At 36.9% G+C, this 19,448-nt stretch overlaps 1 protein-coding gene across 1 annotated transcript in view; it reads left to right on the top strand.

Annotated features, from left to right (window-relative positions):
• The window catches only part of ecpas (Ecm29 proteasome adaptor and scaffold), a 111,455-nt gene that overhangs the window by 71,135 nt on the left and 20,872 nt on the right, over nt 1-19,448 (top strand). The window contains exons 27-37 of the mRNA XM_072588108.1: nt 351-465; nt 924-992; nt 3,746-3,863; nt 4,037-4,204; nt 6,777-6,856; nt 9,674-9,779; nt 10,289-10,336; nt 11,544-11,665; nt 15,528-15,678; nt 15,783-15,848; nt 17,922-18,011. Coding sequence (XP_072444209.1) covers nt 351-465; nt 924-992; nt 3,746-3,863; nt 4,037-4,204; nt 6,777-6,856; nt 9,674-9,779; nt 10,289-10,336; nt 11,544-11,665; nt 15,528-15,678; nt 15,783-15,848; nt 17,922-18,011 — 1,133 coding nt within the window. The remainder of the gene's footprint in view (nt 1-350; nt 466-923; nt 993-3,745; nt 3,864-4,036; nt 4,205-6,776; nt 6,857-9,673; nt 9,780-10,288; nt 10,337-11,543; nt 11,666-15,527; nt 15,679-15,782; nt 15,849-17,921; nt 18,012-19,448) is intronic.

The raw sequence follows: 19,448 nt of genomic DNA, 5'->3' as shown, positions 1-19,448 counted from the left end.
GTACTGTGCACGTGCCAACTTCCACCTCGGTATGCTATGATTATATCAGCACCACTGGTTTCCTGTTACAGTGCATCAAAAAGAGATGTGATCAATAATCTTAGTTGGCCAGCCGTTTTATGGGGCAGCATATGTATCTCCGTTACCAGAAGAAATTTAATCAGTGTACCAGGCATTGCAGTAAGACAACACCTAATTAATATCATCCAGTGAAGAAAGCTGGTGATTCTAATACTAGAACTAGGAAATCTGTTACAGTCTGTATTGAAATTTATTGAAATTAACCTGTAGAACTACTCATTAAATAATTAATGCTTTATGCTGATTTATTTGTCTAATTAACATTGTAGAGCTTAGTCAAGATGTGGCATCTAAAGGTCTTGGATTGGTGTACGAACTGGGCAGTGAACAGGATCAGCAGGAGCTAGTATCAATTCTTGTGGAAACACTTATGACTGGGAAGCGGTAAGGCTACATCTTTCAGTTAAGTTATTTTAAGAAGTTAAATATCTCATAACTACATTCTATACCAAAGATTTAAACAGGAAGATGTCAATGATTTACGTTTGAAACATTTGTCTTTACTAATGCCATTTTATTCTTCCATACATCCCCAGCATGTTGCTGTGTGCGAAGATTTGATCCTTTGATTATTAGTGCATAACATATTTGCATTTTTGTTCCTCAAAAAACTGTTAATGTTATTCAATCACATGAATAGATTCAGAACTATGCAACAAATCTTGAATTGACTGTCTTGCTTCAAAATATTTTACCTTGTAATTGCTTATTTTAAATTTCCGGAGCTGGTTCGTTTTCAGATAATTATTTTGGAATGTATAATCGGTTTTGAATATATTGCGGTCATTGGTCAGTACTGTTGACTTATTTCAATTACTGACCGTCTATAATTCCTCTTACAGGATTAAACAAGATTTGTCTGAAGACACTGAAGTGTTTCAAGGAAATGTAATGGGAAATACTCCTGATGGGTAAGAAAGACTGGCAATTATGATTAACATTCTGCAATTTGTGACATCGAATGAAATGATCATTCATGAAGCTCCATGTTATCATTCATGTTGCATTAGAACAGCCAAGTATTTATGGAGCAAATTTGGATGATTTTTTTCTTGCATATTTACAAAGTATCCTACAAAGAATTTACAATACAATACAATAGGTCTTTTGACATGAGTCCTTGTCAGCTCTTGCCCTATCAAAAATTATTTCTATTCCTTTCTCTCATGTATTTATCTAGCTTGTCTTAATGCATCTATGAAATTCACTTTAGTTACTCCTAACTGAAGTAAGTTCCACTCTCAAAGTAAACATTTTCTCCTGAATTTTGTGTTAGGTTTATTGGTGGCTGTCAAGTTTTGGTCTTTATCAAATTTTCTAAAATTATTAAAATCATGATAAAATTGCTCCAGATTCAGAAATTCTAGATAAGCTTGATAAGCAGGTTCGATATGCTGTTTTCATCTAGTTTTGACATCTTAAGTCATGCGTGACTATTTCTAGAGGAATTTTTGTGACAGAGGTAGAGCATTATTTATCACTTAAAAAAGGTTAGCGGATAAGGAACATAGGAGGGCAATGTGTCACCAGGGAAAATGCCTTCCAGGGTTCATATGTTTTCTCCTTGAAAAATTCGAAGAATAATTAGTAAACAAATAAAAAAGAATGTGGATGTCCATAGTTGAACACCCAAAGTTGAATATGATTAATAGATGCTCACAATAGATGCTAACAGGAACTCACAATGTGACTGGCTCCACTTCAGTAGAGGGTGTGATTCATTAGTAAAAATTGCTAGTTCAAGCATTTCTGGGTTTTAGAAAGATGAAGTAAAAAAGGATGTGTAAGTTGTAACTTTAAAGTACTGAACTTTAATGTTGATGAGAACTTAGACGTGCTATTGAAGATTTTTGTTTTGCACTTATCAGGGCAGTTGGAAGAATCCAAATTTCACGCAGAGCAAAACAATTTTTACTGCTTTCATGCAACTAGAGTGGATGTACCAGTGAAGAATGCAGTGGTCCCTGCTGCGGTTCCCACCAATCAGAGCTGACTTGCCTTTTTGAGTTTAAGCAAGGTTGAGGGAATAATTTCCTTGGTGCATTTTCGCTGGTAATGCTTCCACCAATCAGAGTCTACTTGCCAAACAATCATCACCCTTTTTCTCAATACTTAGTTTGAAATTTGGTATTCTTGGATCAATCCTGATGAGTGCAAGCTTAAGATCTTAAATAGCATGTCTCCTTTCTCAGCAGTATTGCTGGATGATGTACAAAGTTAATTTAACCAGGCTGTCCAAAGAATCAAAAAGCAACTCTGTAGCGTATCACAGAATAGGAAAGGAATAAATAAATAGTAAAAGAAAATAACATAACTGAGTTCACTACAGCTTTGTATGCAGTGAAAGGGAATATAAAGTTGGAGAAAGGCATAGAAAGTCATGTCGGTTAACCCGTCACTTTTACAGTAGTTATCAAACATCCATCTGTTCTAATCCCATTTTACACCACATGGCCCACAGCCTTATGTACTATGGTGTTTCAAGTGTTTTGAAGAGTTCTTAAATCTCTTATGGGTTTCCACCTTAACCACCCCTTTCTTTAAAGTAATAGGCGCACATGACCTTTTGGGTGAAAAAAAGGTTTCCTCAAATTCTCTCTAAACCTCCTGCTCCTGACCTTTAAAACAGTACATCCTGGTTCATGACCATTCTAGTACGGGAAAAGTTTCTCCCTATCTACCCTTTGTATGCTCCTCAGAACTTTGTACACCTCAATCAGATTGTAGCCCCCACCCCACTTCTTCCAAAAGCGTTCTCTGTTCTCAGGAAAATAGCCTTAGCTGATTTAGACTCACTTCCTAAGTGAATCACTCCGGTCCAGGCAATATAATAGTGAATCTCTTCTGTATCTTCACCAGTGCTAATCCCCCTTATGGTGTGGCATTCAGAACTGCAACTTGTCTACCTGTCTGGCTGCCTTTATGGATCTATGTGCATGCACATCAAAGTTGCTGTAAAACTTTAGACTTACTAAGGTCCACCATTCAGTGTGTCTTACCTTGTTTGACCTCCCAAAATGCATCACCTCACACTTTTCCGAATTAAAGTTCATTTGCCACTGTTTATCCCATCTAACTGGCCCATCTGTATTGTTCACCACTATAAGGCTTTGCTCCTCGTTATTTACCATGCCACCTTTTGTGTAAATTAACTGATCATATCTCCAACATTCATGCCTAGATCATTAATGTACATAATAAACAGTAAGGAACCCATCTCTGAGCCCTGTGGTGAACTAGTCTTCCAGTCATGAAAATACCCTTTGGATCATCCCAGCCTGCTTCCTGCCCCTCCGCCAATTTTATATCCAATTTGCCAAATTACAGTGGTGTGATAGTGTTTAACGAGGCCGTGCATTAGCTTGAGTGTTGAATGGCAAGAGAGTTTGTGTTCATCTTGAGTTGGTGCTGGGAAAAAGACTTTGAGCAGTATTTTATGTTTTACTTTGAAATATCTAGAGTTCATTGTTCCTTTTTCAAGCTAAGTGATAAATGCACTTTTTATTTTGTGGAAGAAATTGAAATGTTTCCTTTTTCCCATTGCAAATTATTTGCAGTGGGTCAGTAATTATTTTCTGTTTGACTCTGCTGCTAAAACTAATGAATACACATGCTTACAAGTGTCACAACACTGTATCTTAATTTTTGTTTTAAATATCATCAGGCAAGGACTGTCGACATACAAAGAGCTTTGCAGTCTTGCCAGTGATCTTAATCAACCTGACCTTGTTTACAAGTTCATGAACCTCGCCAATCATCATGCTATGTGGAACTCTCGAAAGGTAAATGACATTTTGTTACTGTTTGCATTGTGCAGAGTGTGGGATGGAAACCTTGGCAGAAAGAGTAAATTCAATTAATCATGTCTTGTCCTATGGATTGCTGGGCTTTTGTATTAATGGAAAGGCCAAACTACGTGATGCTATTGTGAAATAACTGCTCGTTCTCCCTACAGGGTGCTGCTTTTGGCTTTAACATCATAGCAGCTAAGGCTGAAGAACAATTGGCTCCTTATTTAGCTCAACTTATCCCAAGACTCTATCGGTATCGGTTTGATCCAAACTCTGGAATTCGGCAGGCAATGACCAGTATTTGGAATGCTCTTGTCACAGATAAAAGTGCTGTAAGTGTTGGACTTCAAAATCAACAGTTCAAAATATGTTTTTTCTATTTAATTTGAACTTGAGCTATTTAGATTATCTCATTCAGTGTTTTATCATCTCCAGTTTCATTAGTTTTTCCAACTACCGTTACTGGATGTGCTACTTTGGTTGACATGTATTTACAGCAGGAGAAAGTTAATTTTCTTCAAGCAACCTCCAGTGGAACTGGGCAATAGCTGGTGCCCAAAATTCTGTAAACTCTGGAACAACTCCTATTTATTGGAGGGTAGCTAATGTAACCGTACACCTTAAAAAAGAGAGAGAAAATGGGGAATTATAGACTGGTTAGCTGGACATCGGTAATAGAGAAACTACTAGAGCCCATTATAAAAGGTTGAGTAGCAGAGCAGTTGAAAAACATTGACAGGATTGGACAAAGTTTGCACGGATTTCCAAAAGGAGAAATGCTTGGCAGGTACACTGGAATGTTTCAAAGACTTAACTAGTAGAGTTAATATGGGAGAACCAGTGATTGTAATTTACTTGGACTTTCAGAAGGGTTTTATTAAGATTTCATATAAGAGATGAGCAAGTAAAATTAAAAGTGCATGGATTGGGGCTCGTGTGCTGACATTGATAGAGAACTGGTTGACAGACACGATGAAATGAGTAAGAATAAAACTTTTTCTGTATAGCAGGCAGTGACTATTAGGGTACCATAGGGATCAGTGTTCAGACTCCAGCTATTCACAATAAATACTAATGACTTAAATGAAAAAACTAAATGTAATATTTCCAAGTTCATAGACAACACAAAGCTGGGTGAAAGAGTGAACTACGAGAATGCAACAGAGATGCTTTAGTGTGATTTGGATAAGTTGAGTGATTGGGTAAGTGCATAGCAGATGAAGTGTAATGTGCATAAATGTGAGATAATCCACTTTGGTAGTAAAAACAGGAAGGTGGGTAATGATCTAAGTGGCAATAGATTTGGAAGGAGGGAGATGGAATGAGAACTGGGTGTCCTTATACATCAGTCACTGAAAGTAACCATGCAGGTGCACCAAGCAGTGATGAAGATAAATGATACTTCATAGCAAGAGGATTCGAGTACAGCAGCGAGCATGTCTTGCTGCAGTTGCACAGGGACTTGGTGAGACCACATCTGAAGTAGTGTGTGCAGTTTTGTTTTCCTTATCTGAGGGAAAATTTCCTGCCTATGGAAGGAGTGCGAAAAGGTTTCCTAGACTGATTCCTGGGGTGGCAAGTTAGACATAGCAAGAGAGACTGGTTAAGACACTGTGTTCCCTGAAGTTTAGAAGCATTATTTTTATTCGTATGTGGGGATCGCAGGCTGGCCAGCATTTATTGCCAGTCTGTAGTTGCCGTTGATGATACTTTACAGTGGTTGGTACAACTGAATGACTTGCTAGGCTATTTCACAGGGCATATTGCAGTTGGTCTGGAGTCACATGTACGCCAGACAAGTGAGGAAGATCTCCTTCCCTCAAGGATATTAGTGAACTAGATTGTATTTTCAGCCGTCAGCAATAGTTTCATGGTCATCAGTAGATTCTTAATTCCAGATATTATTTAATTCAAATTCTTCCAACTGCTGTCAGGATTTGAAATGGGGACCCCAGGACATTAGCTGAGTTTCTAGATTAATAGTCTAGTGATAATAATGATAATTCCAGTAGGCCATCCCCTCCCCAAGAAGAATGAAGTAGAATCATAATGAAATTCATTACAATTCTAACAGGACTAGACAAGGTAAATTCAGGAAGGATGTTGCCAATTATCCAGAACCAGAGGTCACAGTTTAAGGATATAGAGTAGGCCATTTAGGACTGAAATGAGGAGAAACTTTTCTCACAGAGAGTGGTGAGCCTGGTGGAATTCTCTGCTACAGAAAATGGTTAAAGCCAAAACATCAAATGCCTTCAATGAGTTAGATCTAGTTCTTGGAGCTAAATGGATGGAAAGGTATGGGGAGAAAGTGGTAACAGTGTACAGAGTTGGATGATCACCATGATTATATTGAATGGTAGTATAGACTCAGAAGGCCATTGGCCTACTCTTGCATTTATTTTCCATGTTTCATAATTGAAAATTAATCAGGATAATGTTCCATAAGGGAAAATTCATAGGGATAATGTCATATTAAGGGTCCATATTCTAGTGAATCATCTGCTCTTGTCTTGTGTAAACACACAACTTGTGCAGGATCATTCCAGTTTTATCTTTTCTGAGATGTTTATTCAGTACGTGTGAATTTCCTCCACCTCCTATGCACAGTTCTGTTGATAACAGTTTCTGCCTGTTCTTTATTTTAGTTTCTTCCATATAGGAGGTGCAATATAAAATATTTAAAATAAACTGAAAGATCAGCTAATTAATATCTTCAGGAAACACAACAATTACATGACTTGCATTTATCTATTTTTCTGAAGTGCATGGTTCTAAATGATCCATCTATCAACTTCTTTTACATAGGGTGGTGCCATCATGTGCATTGTAGGTCTGTTTCAACAGTCATCATCATGAGACAATTTCACATAGCATTAGTTAATTATATATTTCTTTTAACAGATAGACACGTACTTAAAGGAGATTCTTCAAGATTTAATATACAATTTAACCAGCAATCTTTGGCGTGTTCGTGAATCCAGGTACTATTACTGTTGCAGATGCAAGTTGTGGATTCTCTCTGAGTAAAGCAAAGAAACATGAGGTTTGATTTGTTACATAGATGTCTGAAGTATTTTTAGGTTCAGGGGGGTGTCAAATTGGGATGGTTTCTGCCCTTGTTTGCAGTTTAACGACCCATCCTGAAAAGACATGCTTACATGTGAAGGATAGTATCTTACATAACAATTGAACTGTATTCTGATATAGAATTAATGCTTTGAACAGAGTGGGAAACAAAATAAAAGAATTATAGGATAAGAAAATGAAGGTGGGAATAGAAAATAATTGTTAGGTAATAGGCTTCATCTAATTATGTTGTTGTATGATAATGCGATCCAAATATAAATGCACAAGGATCCTTTACATTTTTTGTGATCCCTGTTATTACCACACAAGTCAGATCCCAAATAGGACCCTGGTTTGACAAATTATATATTTTTTGGCTTTAACAAATTTGTCTCTCACTGAAATAGAAGTATGGAATGCTGTGGATTTTGTATTACCAATAAAACAACTTTATTAATGAAATAAATAAAGACAAAATAGAACAAACAAAACTATCTACTTATAGTACAAATTCAAACACTTATAATTTTACTATGTGCTTAAGTTTAAAATCCCAAAATGCTCCTTTATAAAAGCAAAACAACTCTTGTTATATTACCCAAAACGCACCTTTTGTGCAGTACTCAAGTCACTATTCGTATAAAGCTCAAACCAGAGTCCCTGTACTTAGTACTTCAGTAGAACTAAGTACTTTCTGACTACAATTTCAGTCAGAACTGCAGATTGACTCTTCCTGGAGCTATTATGCACCTGCTTTAAGTGTACTCTGCTTTAAGTAACCTCTTCAATATTTTATCTCATCATTTCTGGTCAGGGAATAACACTAATTCTTCACTAGTTATCCTAGTTCAATATATATCCTTCCTTTCTGCAGATCCATTGAGCCTATAGGGCCACCCTATTCCAAGGACTTCAAACTCAAAGTAAAACTGAAGAAAGAAACTATATCTTTAAACTATGGGTGGTTCTCTTAAGCTTAAGGAAAACTCTCCTAACCTTCTAACCTGGAACTTGTTTATCCTGTTTGATTATAAAACTGTGTCAATGTAAACAAAGTTTTAAAGACAGGCCTCAAAATTTGTTTGCAAAAAAAAAAAATCACCGCAACTACAGAAATACTTGAAAGTTAGTGGTCGGCATGGATGAGTTGGACTGAAGGGTCTGTTTCCTTGCTGTACATCTGTATGACTCTAATTAATAAATTCAGACACACAGAAAACCATTGGTTACTAACTCAAAAACCAAAACTCCAAACTAATAAGAGGAAGTATTGGAGGCTGGTACAATTGCAACATTTAAAAGGCATTTGGATGGGTATATGAATAGGAAGGATTTGGAGGGATATGGGCCGGGTGCTGGCAAGTGGGACTAGATTGAGTTGGGATATCTGGTTGGTATGGACTGTTTGGACCAATGGGTCTGTTTACATGCTGTACATCTCTATGACTCTATGACTATGCATGTATAAGTCCCACAGTTTCATTATTATTAAAAAAGCAAATGCAGAATTGTAATTTGTTGACATTTATCTGCCTATCTTTACAAGAAGGCATATCTTTCAGCAGCTAAGTACTCAATCTCCCTCATGTGAATTGTTTGTTTCTATACACCAGGTAGTTAACTTTCACATTATCCAATCAGTAGTTGACAGCAGGCAATTTAACATTATTTGTTGAGGTAGATGAAGAAGAATTAAAGTTGTGTACCAGTGCAAGATTGGCAATTTGAGAAAATTATAACTTTAAAAATTACACTTGTGGGCAATAGATGTAGTAGATCACATTTGTAGGAATCAGTTTTGGATAGAAAAGTCTGTTAGTCTTCTGCTAGAGTTGAATATGACTTTCAAATTTACTCATTAAGTCCAATAACTGGAAAATATAATTCTTTGCAATTTCAGTTTCATTGTTTCAAGAAGGGAATTAGTTTTATTTTGATGCTTATACTTGTCTTCTTGATCATTTGTATTTATTGGTCAGTGATGAGTGACCAGAATTGTGGGATCAGAATCTAAACAAAAAAAGGTCATTTTCAACTACAAAAAAAAAGTTTTAAAAAAGCTTACATACTTCACTAGCTCAATATGCTCTAAAATTCTTTACCTCCAATTAAGCATTTTTAAAATGTTTCAGGAGCTGATGCAGCCAGTTTGCACACAGCAAGGTTCAACAAACGGCAATATGATAATGACGAGATAGCCTGTTAAAGTGACATTCATTAGGGAATAAGTTTTGACTAAGTTGCATCAGAAATCCCCAGCTCTTTGAATAGTGCTGTAGCGTTCTTATCTTGCACCTAAGAGAGCAATTAGGCCAAGGTTAACATCTGATCCAAAAGATAGCACCTCTGTCATTGCAACACAGGGAGTGTTAGCCTAGATTTGTGCCTAGGGCTCTTGGATAGAGCTTGAATTCACAACCTCCTGACTTTGGGTAGGACTGTTACAACTGGGCCACAGAAAAAGGCTGACAAAACTTGAAAGATTTTGCCCTGGAATATTTTTGTGTGACTCTTTTGTTTTGTTATTTACCTTGGGTACTAAATGCAGATTCTGCCACTCTACAGAATTTCTTTTTGTTCATCTTGCAACAGAACTATGATGTTTAAAATGAATTATTAATGTTCTAAGCATTTTTCAATCACTCTTGAGAACAGAAAAGTGCCTACTCTGCTCTGAAAGAAAAATATAGTCTTTTCCAATTGTATTCTCCCTCATAATTATCATTTTATAGCTGTTTAGCAATTAGTGACCTACTGCAGGGAAGACAAGCGGATGACATTATTGACCGACTTACAGAAATATGGGAAACTCTCTTCAGAGTGCGTGATGATATAAAGGTATAGAAAACAACTTCAAATATTCTTCCAAGATGTTTTTGCACAGAAAATACTGCTTTGTAGTTAAGTTTGAAGTTTATGGCATCCCTCCAATGTTCTCTCTATATTGTTTGGGTGGGTAGCTGCCTGGCAATTAAGGATGTGTGGCATAAGGAAAATATGTGTAAGCAAAGTTCCCTCATCGGGGTCTTCCTGGTTTTTATATATGTTTTGAAATTAAAGGAAACATTTATCCCATCAGCTAGGATTATTTTCAGCCATGATGTCACTAAAAAATAACCTGTCAACATCAATGCATTGATTGGCAAACAAAAAATGGCCACTTGCTTGAAATTCTTGAGGATGGTCCTATGAACAATCACAGGCCAACATGAGCCACTGTCTATGTCAGTGAAAAGTGATGTGATTAGGAAAGTACTGTACACTTAAACTTGTGAAAAGCTGAAAATTGAAAATTCATTCTTGAGGATTCTTTATTCTTCACCTGAGTGATCTTATTTGTTTAACAGGAGTCTGTTCGTAAGGCTGCAGATTCTGCACTTAAAACTTTGAGTAAGGTAAGGATATTGCTTGTATATTGAATGCATATGGACAGAATTTTACTTTATTTTACGTTACTAATTGTATGCTATTAAATGAGAAAGACATTTAAGGTTTTAGTAATCTTGTTAAGTTTAAACAGTTAAAGCTTCCAGTCTCAGCAGACGGATTTTCAACCGTCTAGACAGTAAGAGGGCATGTAACTTTTTGAGACACAGTTTAAAAAGTCTCTGTGTTTTGCAGGAGCATTATAAAGCTAAATTTGATATTAAGCCTGGAGCCACAGTAAAAGCTTTTTTTCCTTTTTATATTCTCGGAGAATACTGAAAACTAGCATTGGTCCCTTAGAGGTTGAGACTGGAGAATTAATAATGGGGACCAAAGAAATGGCAGAGACTTTGAATGAGTACTTAGTATTTACTTTCATTGTAGAAGTCACAAAAATCCCCTTGAGTTTTGTAGAAAAGCTAGGAGCTAGAGGAGATATGTGCCCAAGGGGAGAGAGGAACTTAAAACAATCACAATCAGTGGAGAAAACAGATTAGGTAAACTAATGGTCTAAAGCTGACAAATCCCCTACACTTGAAGGTTTGTTTCCATGAATTTTAATACAAGTGTTAGCAGAGTTATTTAATGCATTTTGAGTTTCTGGGAAGGTCCTAATGGATTGGAAAACACAAAAGTAACACATTCTACAAGGAAAGAGACACAAAGCAGAGAACTATATGCCCATTACCCTAACATTTGTCATACAAAAAATGCTCAAATCTGTTGTTAAGAAGAAAGTAACAGGACATATAGAAAATCATTACCAATCAGGCAGAATCAACATAGTTTTGTGAAAGGAAAATCCTTGGCAAATTAATTCGATTTTTTTGAGGAGAAAACAAGAGGATGGAGAATGGGAAACCAGTAGATGTCAATAAATTTAAATTTCTAAAAGACATTTAATAAGAACTTACATTTACTATACAAGATGAGCTCATGATGCCATGGGTGATATATCCAATTGGCCTTTGTTATTGTTCTCACGAATAGCACTGAGCTGAAGTGAAGTCATGAGGAATATGTGGACAAAGACTTTGCATATTGATGAGGGGCAAGAGGTTGTCTAAGTGTCTTGTGCGTATGATATAGTATGAATATTTTCAATATTTCTATTATAAAGGAGTTAATATGAATATGCTTTCTCTGCCACAGCAGCTAAATTGTTTTCTTTCATAGGTGTGCATACGTATCTGTGAACCTTCCAATGGTGCTGCAGGTCAGCAAGTTATTGCTGTGCTCTTACCTTGTTTGTTGGACAAAGGCATTATGAGCCCTGTAACAGAAGTTCAGTCCCTAAGGTATGTACTTATATACCATGAAATCACAGTTGAGGAGCAAAGAAATTGAGGCACATTCAATAATTTATCTTAGTGTTGAATAAACTTAACATGTTCATTCTGTGATGAGTGCAGGTATAAAGAAATGAGAAGTAGGCATAGGCTTTTGCTGCTTCGAGGCTGCTCTGTCATTCATTAGGATCAGAGCTAATCTGTTATGATCTTTCCTGCCTACCTTCCATAACCTTCATTTCCTTGTCTATCAAAGCTGAGCTAGACCCCTTTTTGAATAAATTCAATGATTCAGCCTTCAGTGCCTTCTAGGGTAGAGAATTCCACAAAGTAGCAACTCTGTGAGACACAAAATAATTCTCTGCATTTGTTTTTAAAAACGAAGCTCTTTTTCAAGCTGTCTCCTCATGAGAGAACCTCCTCCCTGTATACAGCAAATCAAGTCTCCTCAAATTCTTAAATGATTGAATAAGATCACTTCTTATTTGTCTAAACCCCAATGGATATAGGCCCAACGTGTTCAATCTTTCTTCATAAGCCTTTCACCTTAGGAATGAGCCCAGTGAATTTTCTCAATTGTTTCTAATGCAATTATTCTGTCAAAAATGACCTATATTGAACACATTACTCCAGATGTGGTCTCACTAAGACCCTGTGCAGCTACACTAAATCTTGCCTACTTTTGTATTCTATTTCCCTTCCAGTAAGCACTAACATCCCATTTGGCACCGTAAATACTTGCTGCATGTATATGCTAACTTTTTGTGATTCATGTGCTGGGTCACCCAGATCTCACTTAACAACTAAGTTCTGTACCCTCTTACATTTGAGTAGTGTACTGCTCTTCAATTCTTGCTCCCAAAGTGGGCAGTTTCACGGTTTCCCATGTTACAATCCACGTGTCAACCTTTTGATCACTCCTTTAACCTGACCATATTTCTTGTCTTTACCCCCTCCTAACTTATTTTCCTACTTGGCATTTTCAGCAAATTTACCTGCAATATGTTTAATCTATTCATCCAAGTAATTAATACAGATTTTAAATAGGTTGGGCCTCAGCACTGATCACTGTGGAACTGCACTAGTTACAGTTTGTTAATCAATATAAGATCCTGTTATCTCTAATTTCTGTTTCTTGTTAGTTAACCCATCATTTTCGCAAAGCCAGATTGACTCTGACTAATCCCATTATAATTTTTTAAGCATTCTGCTATAATCTCCTCAGTAATGGATTCTATCAATTTCCTGTGACTGATGTTAGGATAGCTGGCCTGTAGTTTCCTACTTTCTGTCTCTGTCCTTTCTCTCTTTCCTTGAATAATGTGTTCTATTTGCTGTTTTCCATTCTGCTGGGACCATTGTTGAATCTGAGGAATTTTGGAAGATTGTAGCCAATGACTCTAATACCTCTGTAAATACTTCTCTTAAGATCTGAGGGTGCAGACCATCAGACCCTGGGGACTTATCAGTCTTTAGGTCTCTTAGTGTTCCCGGTTCCTTTTCTGTGATGATGATTATTTTAGTTCTCTCTCTTCCTTTTCATCTTTCGATTTTCCAATATTTTTGAGAGGTTTTCTACAGCGAAGACGGTTGAATGAATGTCACTAGTGTTACGAAACATTCAAAGAGAGATAAAATAAGTTATGTAGTATGCTTTAAAGAAGGTTTCGCGTAATGCACATATTTGATCTTTGTCATTTATCCTTCTAACATTATTGGATGTAGGTTTCCATCAGGATAGTAGTTTTAAAAGTGAAATAGAAGCTGAAAATTCTAGAAGTATGCAGCAACTCTGGCATCGGTTGTGCAAGAGAAACAAATAATGTTTCAGATTTGATGGCCTTTCATCAAAAAGTGGCACGGCTCAGTGATTAGCCCAGTTGCCTCACAGTGCCAGGACCTGTGTTTGATTCCAGCCTCAGATGTGTGGAGTTTGCACATTCTCCCTGTATCTGTCTGGATTTCCTCTGGGTGCTCTGATTTTCTCCCACAGTCCAAAGATGTACAGGTTAGGTGGATTGGACATGCTAAATTGCCCATAGTATCCAAGGATGTGCAGATTAAATGGATTAGCTGTGGGGAATGCAGCATTACAGAGATAGGGTAGGGGGGTGGCTCTGGGTGGGCTGCTCTTTGGAAGGTCAGTGAGGACTCGATGGGCTGAATGACTTACTTCCACACTGTAGGGCTTCTAAGAAGAGAATTGGGAAAAGGTACAGATGGAGCAGGTTTTAAGCAATTGAAAGGATGGGGAAAAGAACAAAAGGGACGGTCAGTGATTGGATAGAAGGTAGGAGAGATTAAATAATAATATGGTAGGTAGCGGAAAGCCAAGGAGAGTGAAAAAGGAACAAATGAAAAAGCAAAAATCATGTCTGGAGAAGGTATGAATGGCCAAACTGAATAGCTGTCATCCAAAGCTAAAGAGGAAAGCAGGAGACTAATACCAAAACAAAGAAAGACACTGCAATTTGAGTTTGCTGAGCTCAATGTTGAGTTGGTGGTAATAAATTTGATTATGATAATCTCCAAAATAAAAGTGAAATAAACATTTTGTTAGCATTTACAAGTGTCAAGAGAAACAAAAGTGAGTAAACTGGAGGAGGGTTTGCAAATTTTTAACTAATTGTTTTTTGAGAAAATGATTTGGTTCTGGAAGATTTATCAGAACTTAAGGTGGTTACATATCAGGGCCTGATAACATAAACTCAAGGCCAGTAGAAGTAAGTCAAAATGGTGAAAAGAATAGGTTTTGACACTTTTTAAAGCCTCCTTAGATAGGCAAAGTGGCCTGGGACTCGAGCACAACCAATGTAGCACCGATTCAAAAATGGACAGGAGATTTCAACTGATTAGACCAATAAATCAGTAAAATCTTATAACTATGATTCAGAATAAAGTTTGAGCATCTCAAATATATAATAATTAATATAGCCAGTGTGAATTTATCAAAAAGAAATCATTTGAAAATGTCTCTGAAATGAATTTTCAAAGCTATTCAGGAAAGTTTCTCTCGGGCTTATTGGAAAAATTCAAAATATGGTATAGACAGAAATACAGCAGATTGAATGAAAGATTGGTTGAGCAAGGTACAAAGAATTAGGGTCAACGTGCATTACATGTAATGGAAGCAGTTTATCCTAGACATGAGGTGATGATCACAGCTGATTTTAATCTTTTTTCACAAAGTATAGATTATGTGGACTCAGACATAGCAAGAGATGGGAAAAGGTAGAGATGTAGCAGGTTTTAAGCAAGTGAAAGGGTGGGGAAGAGAACAAAAGCAAAGGTCAGTGATAGAATGGAAGGTAAGAGAGATTGAATGATAATCTCATCAAATTTGGTGATAATATAAAATATGAATTTTGGTAAGGATGAAGTGGTTGCAAAAGACATCAGCAGAACATAGAATGAATAATAGAATATACAGGCTGTAGATATTTGAACCATTTCTACTGCTAAAGAAACGGCCAAGAGGATTTCTTTTAAGTTCTGAAGATTTTGATAAGTTGCACAAACAAAGTATTTTGTCCAGGTTGTGCAAAGACCATTAACTTCACATTTAGTTCTTAAATAAGTTCAAGAAGGGGCCAGTGTTTAATAAGCAAAACTAGATTGCTATACAGTTTGGTTTTGACCTAGCACTAATATGTAGCTAGTCTTATCCCCACTAAGAACTTGTCATTTGTTGGCAATGTTCCAATCTGCATCTATGGTCACTGTGTGCATACCTCTTCAATTCTGTAAAGCTTATAAGAAAATAATTACGAAACATGTGATATAATCAAGTAAAGTGCTTTATATTTTCCAGATATCTCAATTTTATTAGAATGTCATTTTTATCAATAATCAATTTGTTTTCTTCAAATAGTATCAATACCCTTGTGAAAATTAGCAAAAGTGCAGGAACTCTGTTAAAACCACATGCAGCAAGACTTATCCCCACCTTGTTGGAATCACTTAGTGTTCTTGAGCCACAGGTCCTCAATTATTTGAGTCTACGTGCTACGGAACAAGAGAAGGTGCAGTATGATATTGAATTTGCTTGTATTGTACAATCTCTGTTTTGTAATAAGTTGACTTCATTTAATGAACATTTTGCTTTTTTTGTGTGTGTAAATATTAGACTACTATGGACAGTGCCAGACTTAGTGCAGCTAAATCTTCTCCAATGATGGAGACCATCAACATGGTAGGTACAAAAAGTTGAAATTTACCTGATGTGTTAATCTCCAGACCAAAAGAAATTGTCTTGCTGGGATTTGAAATAATTTTGAATCTATTGCTGATCTAGTATTCGTAAAATTCTGGTTTTAAAATTACCCTTTCCACAAGTCTAATCATTTCTCTTGGTTCAAATAGAAACATAAAAGACAGGAGCAGGAGTAGGTCATTTGACTTCTTGACTCTACTATATTATTCAGTACAGATCATCATCGAACTCAATACCCTATTCCCGGCCTTCCCCATATCCATTGCTCCCTTTAGCTACGGAGCTATATCTACTGCCGTCTTGAAAACACACAATGTTTTAGCCTGAACCACTTTCAGTGGTTGTGAATTCCACAGGCTCACCATTCTGTGGGTGAAGAAATTTCTCCTCAGCTGAGTCCTGAAAGGTTTACCCCAGTGCTTAAAATATGACCCCTCTTTCTGGACTCCCCCACCATTGGGAACTTGCTTTCTGCAACTAACTGGTCTCATCCTGATGGAATTTTATAGGTTCCTATGCGATTTCCCCCGTCACTTTTCTAAACTGCAGTGAATACAATTCTAACCAACTCAATCTCTCTTCATGTCAGTCCTGCTCAATTTGGTAAACCATTTCTCCACTCCCTCTAAACAAGAATATCTTTCCTCTGATAAGGAGACCAAAACTGCATACAAAACTCCAGGTGGGCCTTCACCAATTCCCATATAATTTCATAAAGACATCCTTGTTCCTGCACTCAAATCCTCTCTCTATGAAGGCCAGCATACAGTTTGCCTTCTTTACTGCCTGCTGCAGTTGGGCACTTAGTTTCAGTGACTGGTGCACAAGGGTACTTATGTCTCATTGAGCATTCCCTTCTCTTGATTTATAGCCAGTCAAATAATCTATTTTGCCATTTTTGCTACCAAAGTGAATAATCTCACATTAATTCATATATTATCTGCCATGCATTTGCCCACTCATTCAGCCTGTCCAAATCACACTGCAACATTTTCTGTCCTCCTCACTACTTGTTTTTCCACATAATCCTCTTCAAAATTTGAGATATTTTAGTTAGTGCACTCATCTAAATCATCAGCATATATTGTGAATAGCCGACCTAGTACCAATCCCTGCAGTACCCCACTAGTCACTGCTTGCCATTTAGAAAGAGATCCGTTTGTTCCTACTCTGTTTCCTACCTGATAGCCAATTTTCTATCCATCTCAATACACTACCCCCAATCCTATACTTTAATTTTAACATTAGTCTCTTAACGCAAGACTTTATCAAAAGCCTTCTGAAAGTCAGAACAAACTACATGCATTGGCTTCCCTGATAGACTCTCAAAGAATTCCAATAGATTTGTCAAGCATAATTTTTTTTAAATCCATGCTGATTGTGTCTGATTCTACCACTATCCGATTGCCCTGCTAAAAAATATTTGATAATGGACTCAAACAACTTCCCCACAACCACTATCAGTCTCACTGGTCTATAATTCCTTCCTTTCTCTCTATCTCCTTTCTTTAATAAATTACATTAGTTACCATCCAATCTGTAGGAAGTTTTTCAGCATCTAAATAATCTTAGAAGATGTCAACCAATTGATCCATTATTTCTTGGGCCACTTCTTTAAGGACTCTGGGATGTAGATTATCAGGCTGTGGAAATTTATCGGCCTTTGATCTCATCAGTTTCTCCAACGCCCTTTCTGTACTAATAACAGATTTGCTTTACTTCCTTCCACTCATCAAACTGTGTTCCCCATTATTTCTGGTACATTATTAGTATCCTCCTTTGTGAAGACAAAAGCAAAGTATGAATTTAGATCGTCAGCCATTTCCTTGTTCTCATTATAAATGTCCTTGTTTCTGACTGTAAGGGATTTACATTAGTTTTCACCAAGTTTTTTTCTTTACATATCTTATGACCTTACATGCTCTGTGACAATATTAATGTTACACTATGTATGCTGTCTACAAGATTAATAATTAAGACTTTATAATTTACAACAGACAAAGTAAGAGTATGTTTCCATTGTTGTCTGTGTCTTCCTTTTGTATATTGTAGTGTCTCCAACATCTAGATGCTTCTGTTCTCAGAGAATTAGTCCCCAAGTTGTGCGAACTGCTGAGGAGTGGAGTTGGCCTTGGAACCAAAGTGAGTCCTAAAATACCACAAAAAAAAACATGCAACAAATATACTTGATCACACTTTTATGTTCATCTTATGCACCACTCTGGGTATCCCTCTTCATAAACTAATGCATTCGGACTGCTGAGAAACCAACATCCTGCTTTTTGACTATCCATGCCTGTGAGATTTAGTGCCCTTAACTTTTCATTATGATGGGCTCATCAGCATTATAGCAGTGAAACGGCTACTACCATTTACTTAATATTTTAATGAAATTGATCCTCTTTGCCTTCAGTGGAAATAATCATCTACCCTGTGTAAAACCTAACCATAGAAAGTCTAAAATGTATAACTTGAACTTGGATCATAGGAGGAGGTCATGTTGTCTACATATGAGCTCTGCAAGAATTACTGAGCTATTATCACTGTTTTGCCTTTTCTCCAAAACTCTGCAGTTATGTTTTTCTTTGGATAATTATCCAAATCCCTTTTGTACGCCACCTTCACACTCTCAGTCAACACACTTCAGATCATGATGTAATTTATTTTTCTCATGTCACCATTGCTTTTTCTGCCATTCACCTTAAAGTGCATCTTTTACTTCTCAAGCCTTCTGTCAGAGAGAAATGTTTCACACTGTCTAAGCTGTCAAGACCATTGTGATTTTAAATGCCTGTTTAAAATCTCCTGTCAACTTTCTTTAAAGAGAATAATTGCATCTGCTCCATTCTGTCCTCATCTGTCAAGTCTGCTGCACCCAGGACAATTCTCAAAATCTTTACTGCACACTTCCTAATATGTTCACAAACCTCCTAAAGTAAGATGCCTAGAATCAGATAGAATTAAAATAATTCCGGGTCTCTGTTGCATTGGCTGATTTCATTTGGGTTAATGTTCGGTAAGAGCATTGCAATTGGTTCCAGTAACATTGTAGTTCAGTATTATTTAGTACGTAATCCCAGCTGAAAGGTGCACGTGATAAAATGCTGTAATGCCTCTTCCTCCACACTCCCTCCTACACGCCAAAGTGCCTCACATCTTTCCAAACATCATCTATTCAGGCTGATAAACAAAAAATGCTCATGAGTTAAATATTCAAGAATTGCAAGTATCTGAGCAATTATCCATTGGGGTTGGTTAGCTCAGTTGGCTAGATGGCTGGTTTGTGACATAAACGATGTTGATGCATGGGTTCAGTCCCCGCGCTGACGTGAGGTCATAGTGAAGCACTATCTTTGCTAATCTTTCCTGTTACCTGAGACATGGTAAGCGTTAGATTAAGCTACTGCCACCAGGCATCTCTGTGTCTAATGAGAGAGGAGCCCTATGGTCCTCTAGGACTATGGCAACTTTGACTTTACCTTTACCCAAACAAATGTTAACACCTTCAAATTGAGGCAGATAGGAACTTGAGAGAACTATATTAATGACCTGTTGAAGTAATTTTCTTCATTCCTAATG

This window comes from Chiloscyllium punctatum, chromosome 2 (assembly GCF_047496795.1).
Source record: "Chiloscyllium punctatum isolate Juve2018m chromosome 2, sChiPun1.3, whole genome shotgun sequence".
Lineage (NCBI taxonomy): Eukaryota > Metazoa > Chordata > Chondrichthyes > Orectolobiformes > Hemiscylliidae > Chiloscyllium > Chiloscyllium punctatum.
The sequence above is the reverse complement of the archived record's forward strand: the minus strand, read 5'-3'. Positions and strand labels throughout refer to the sequence as shown.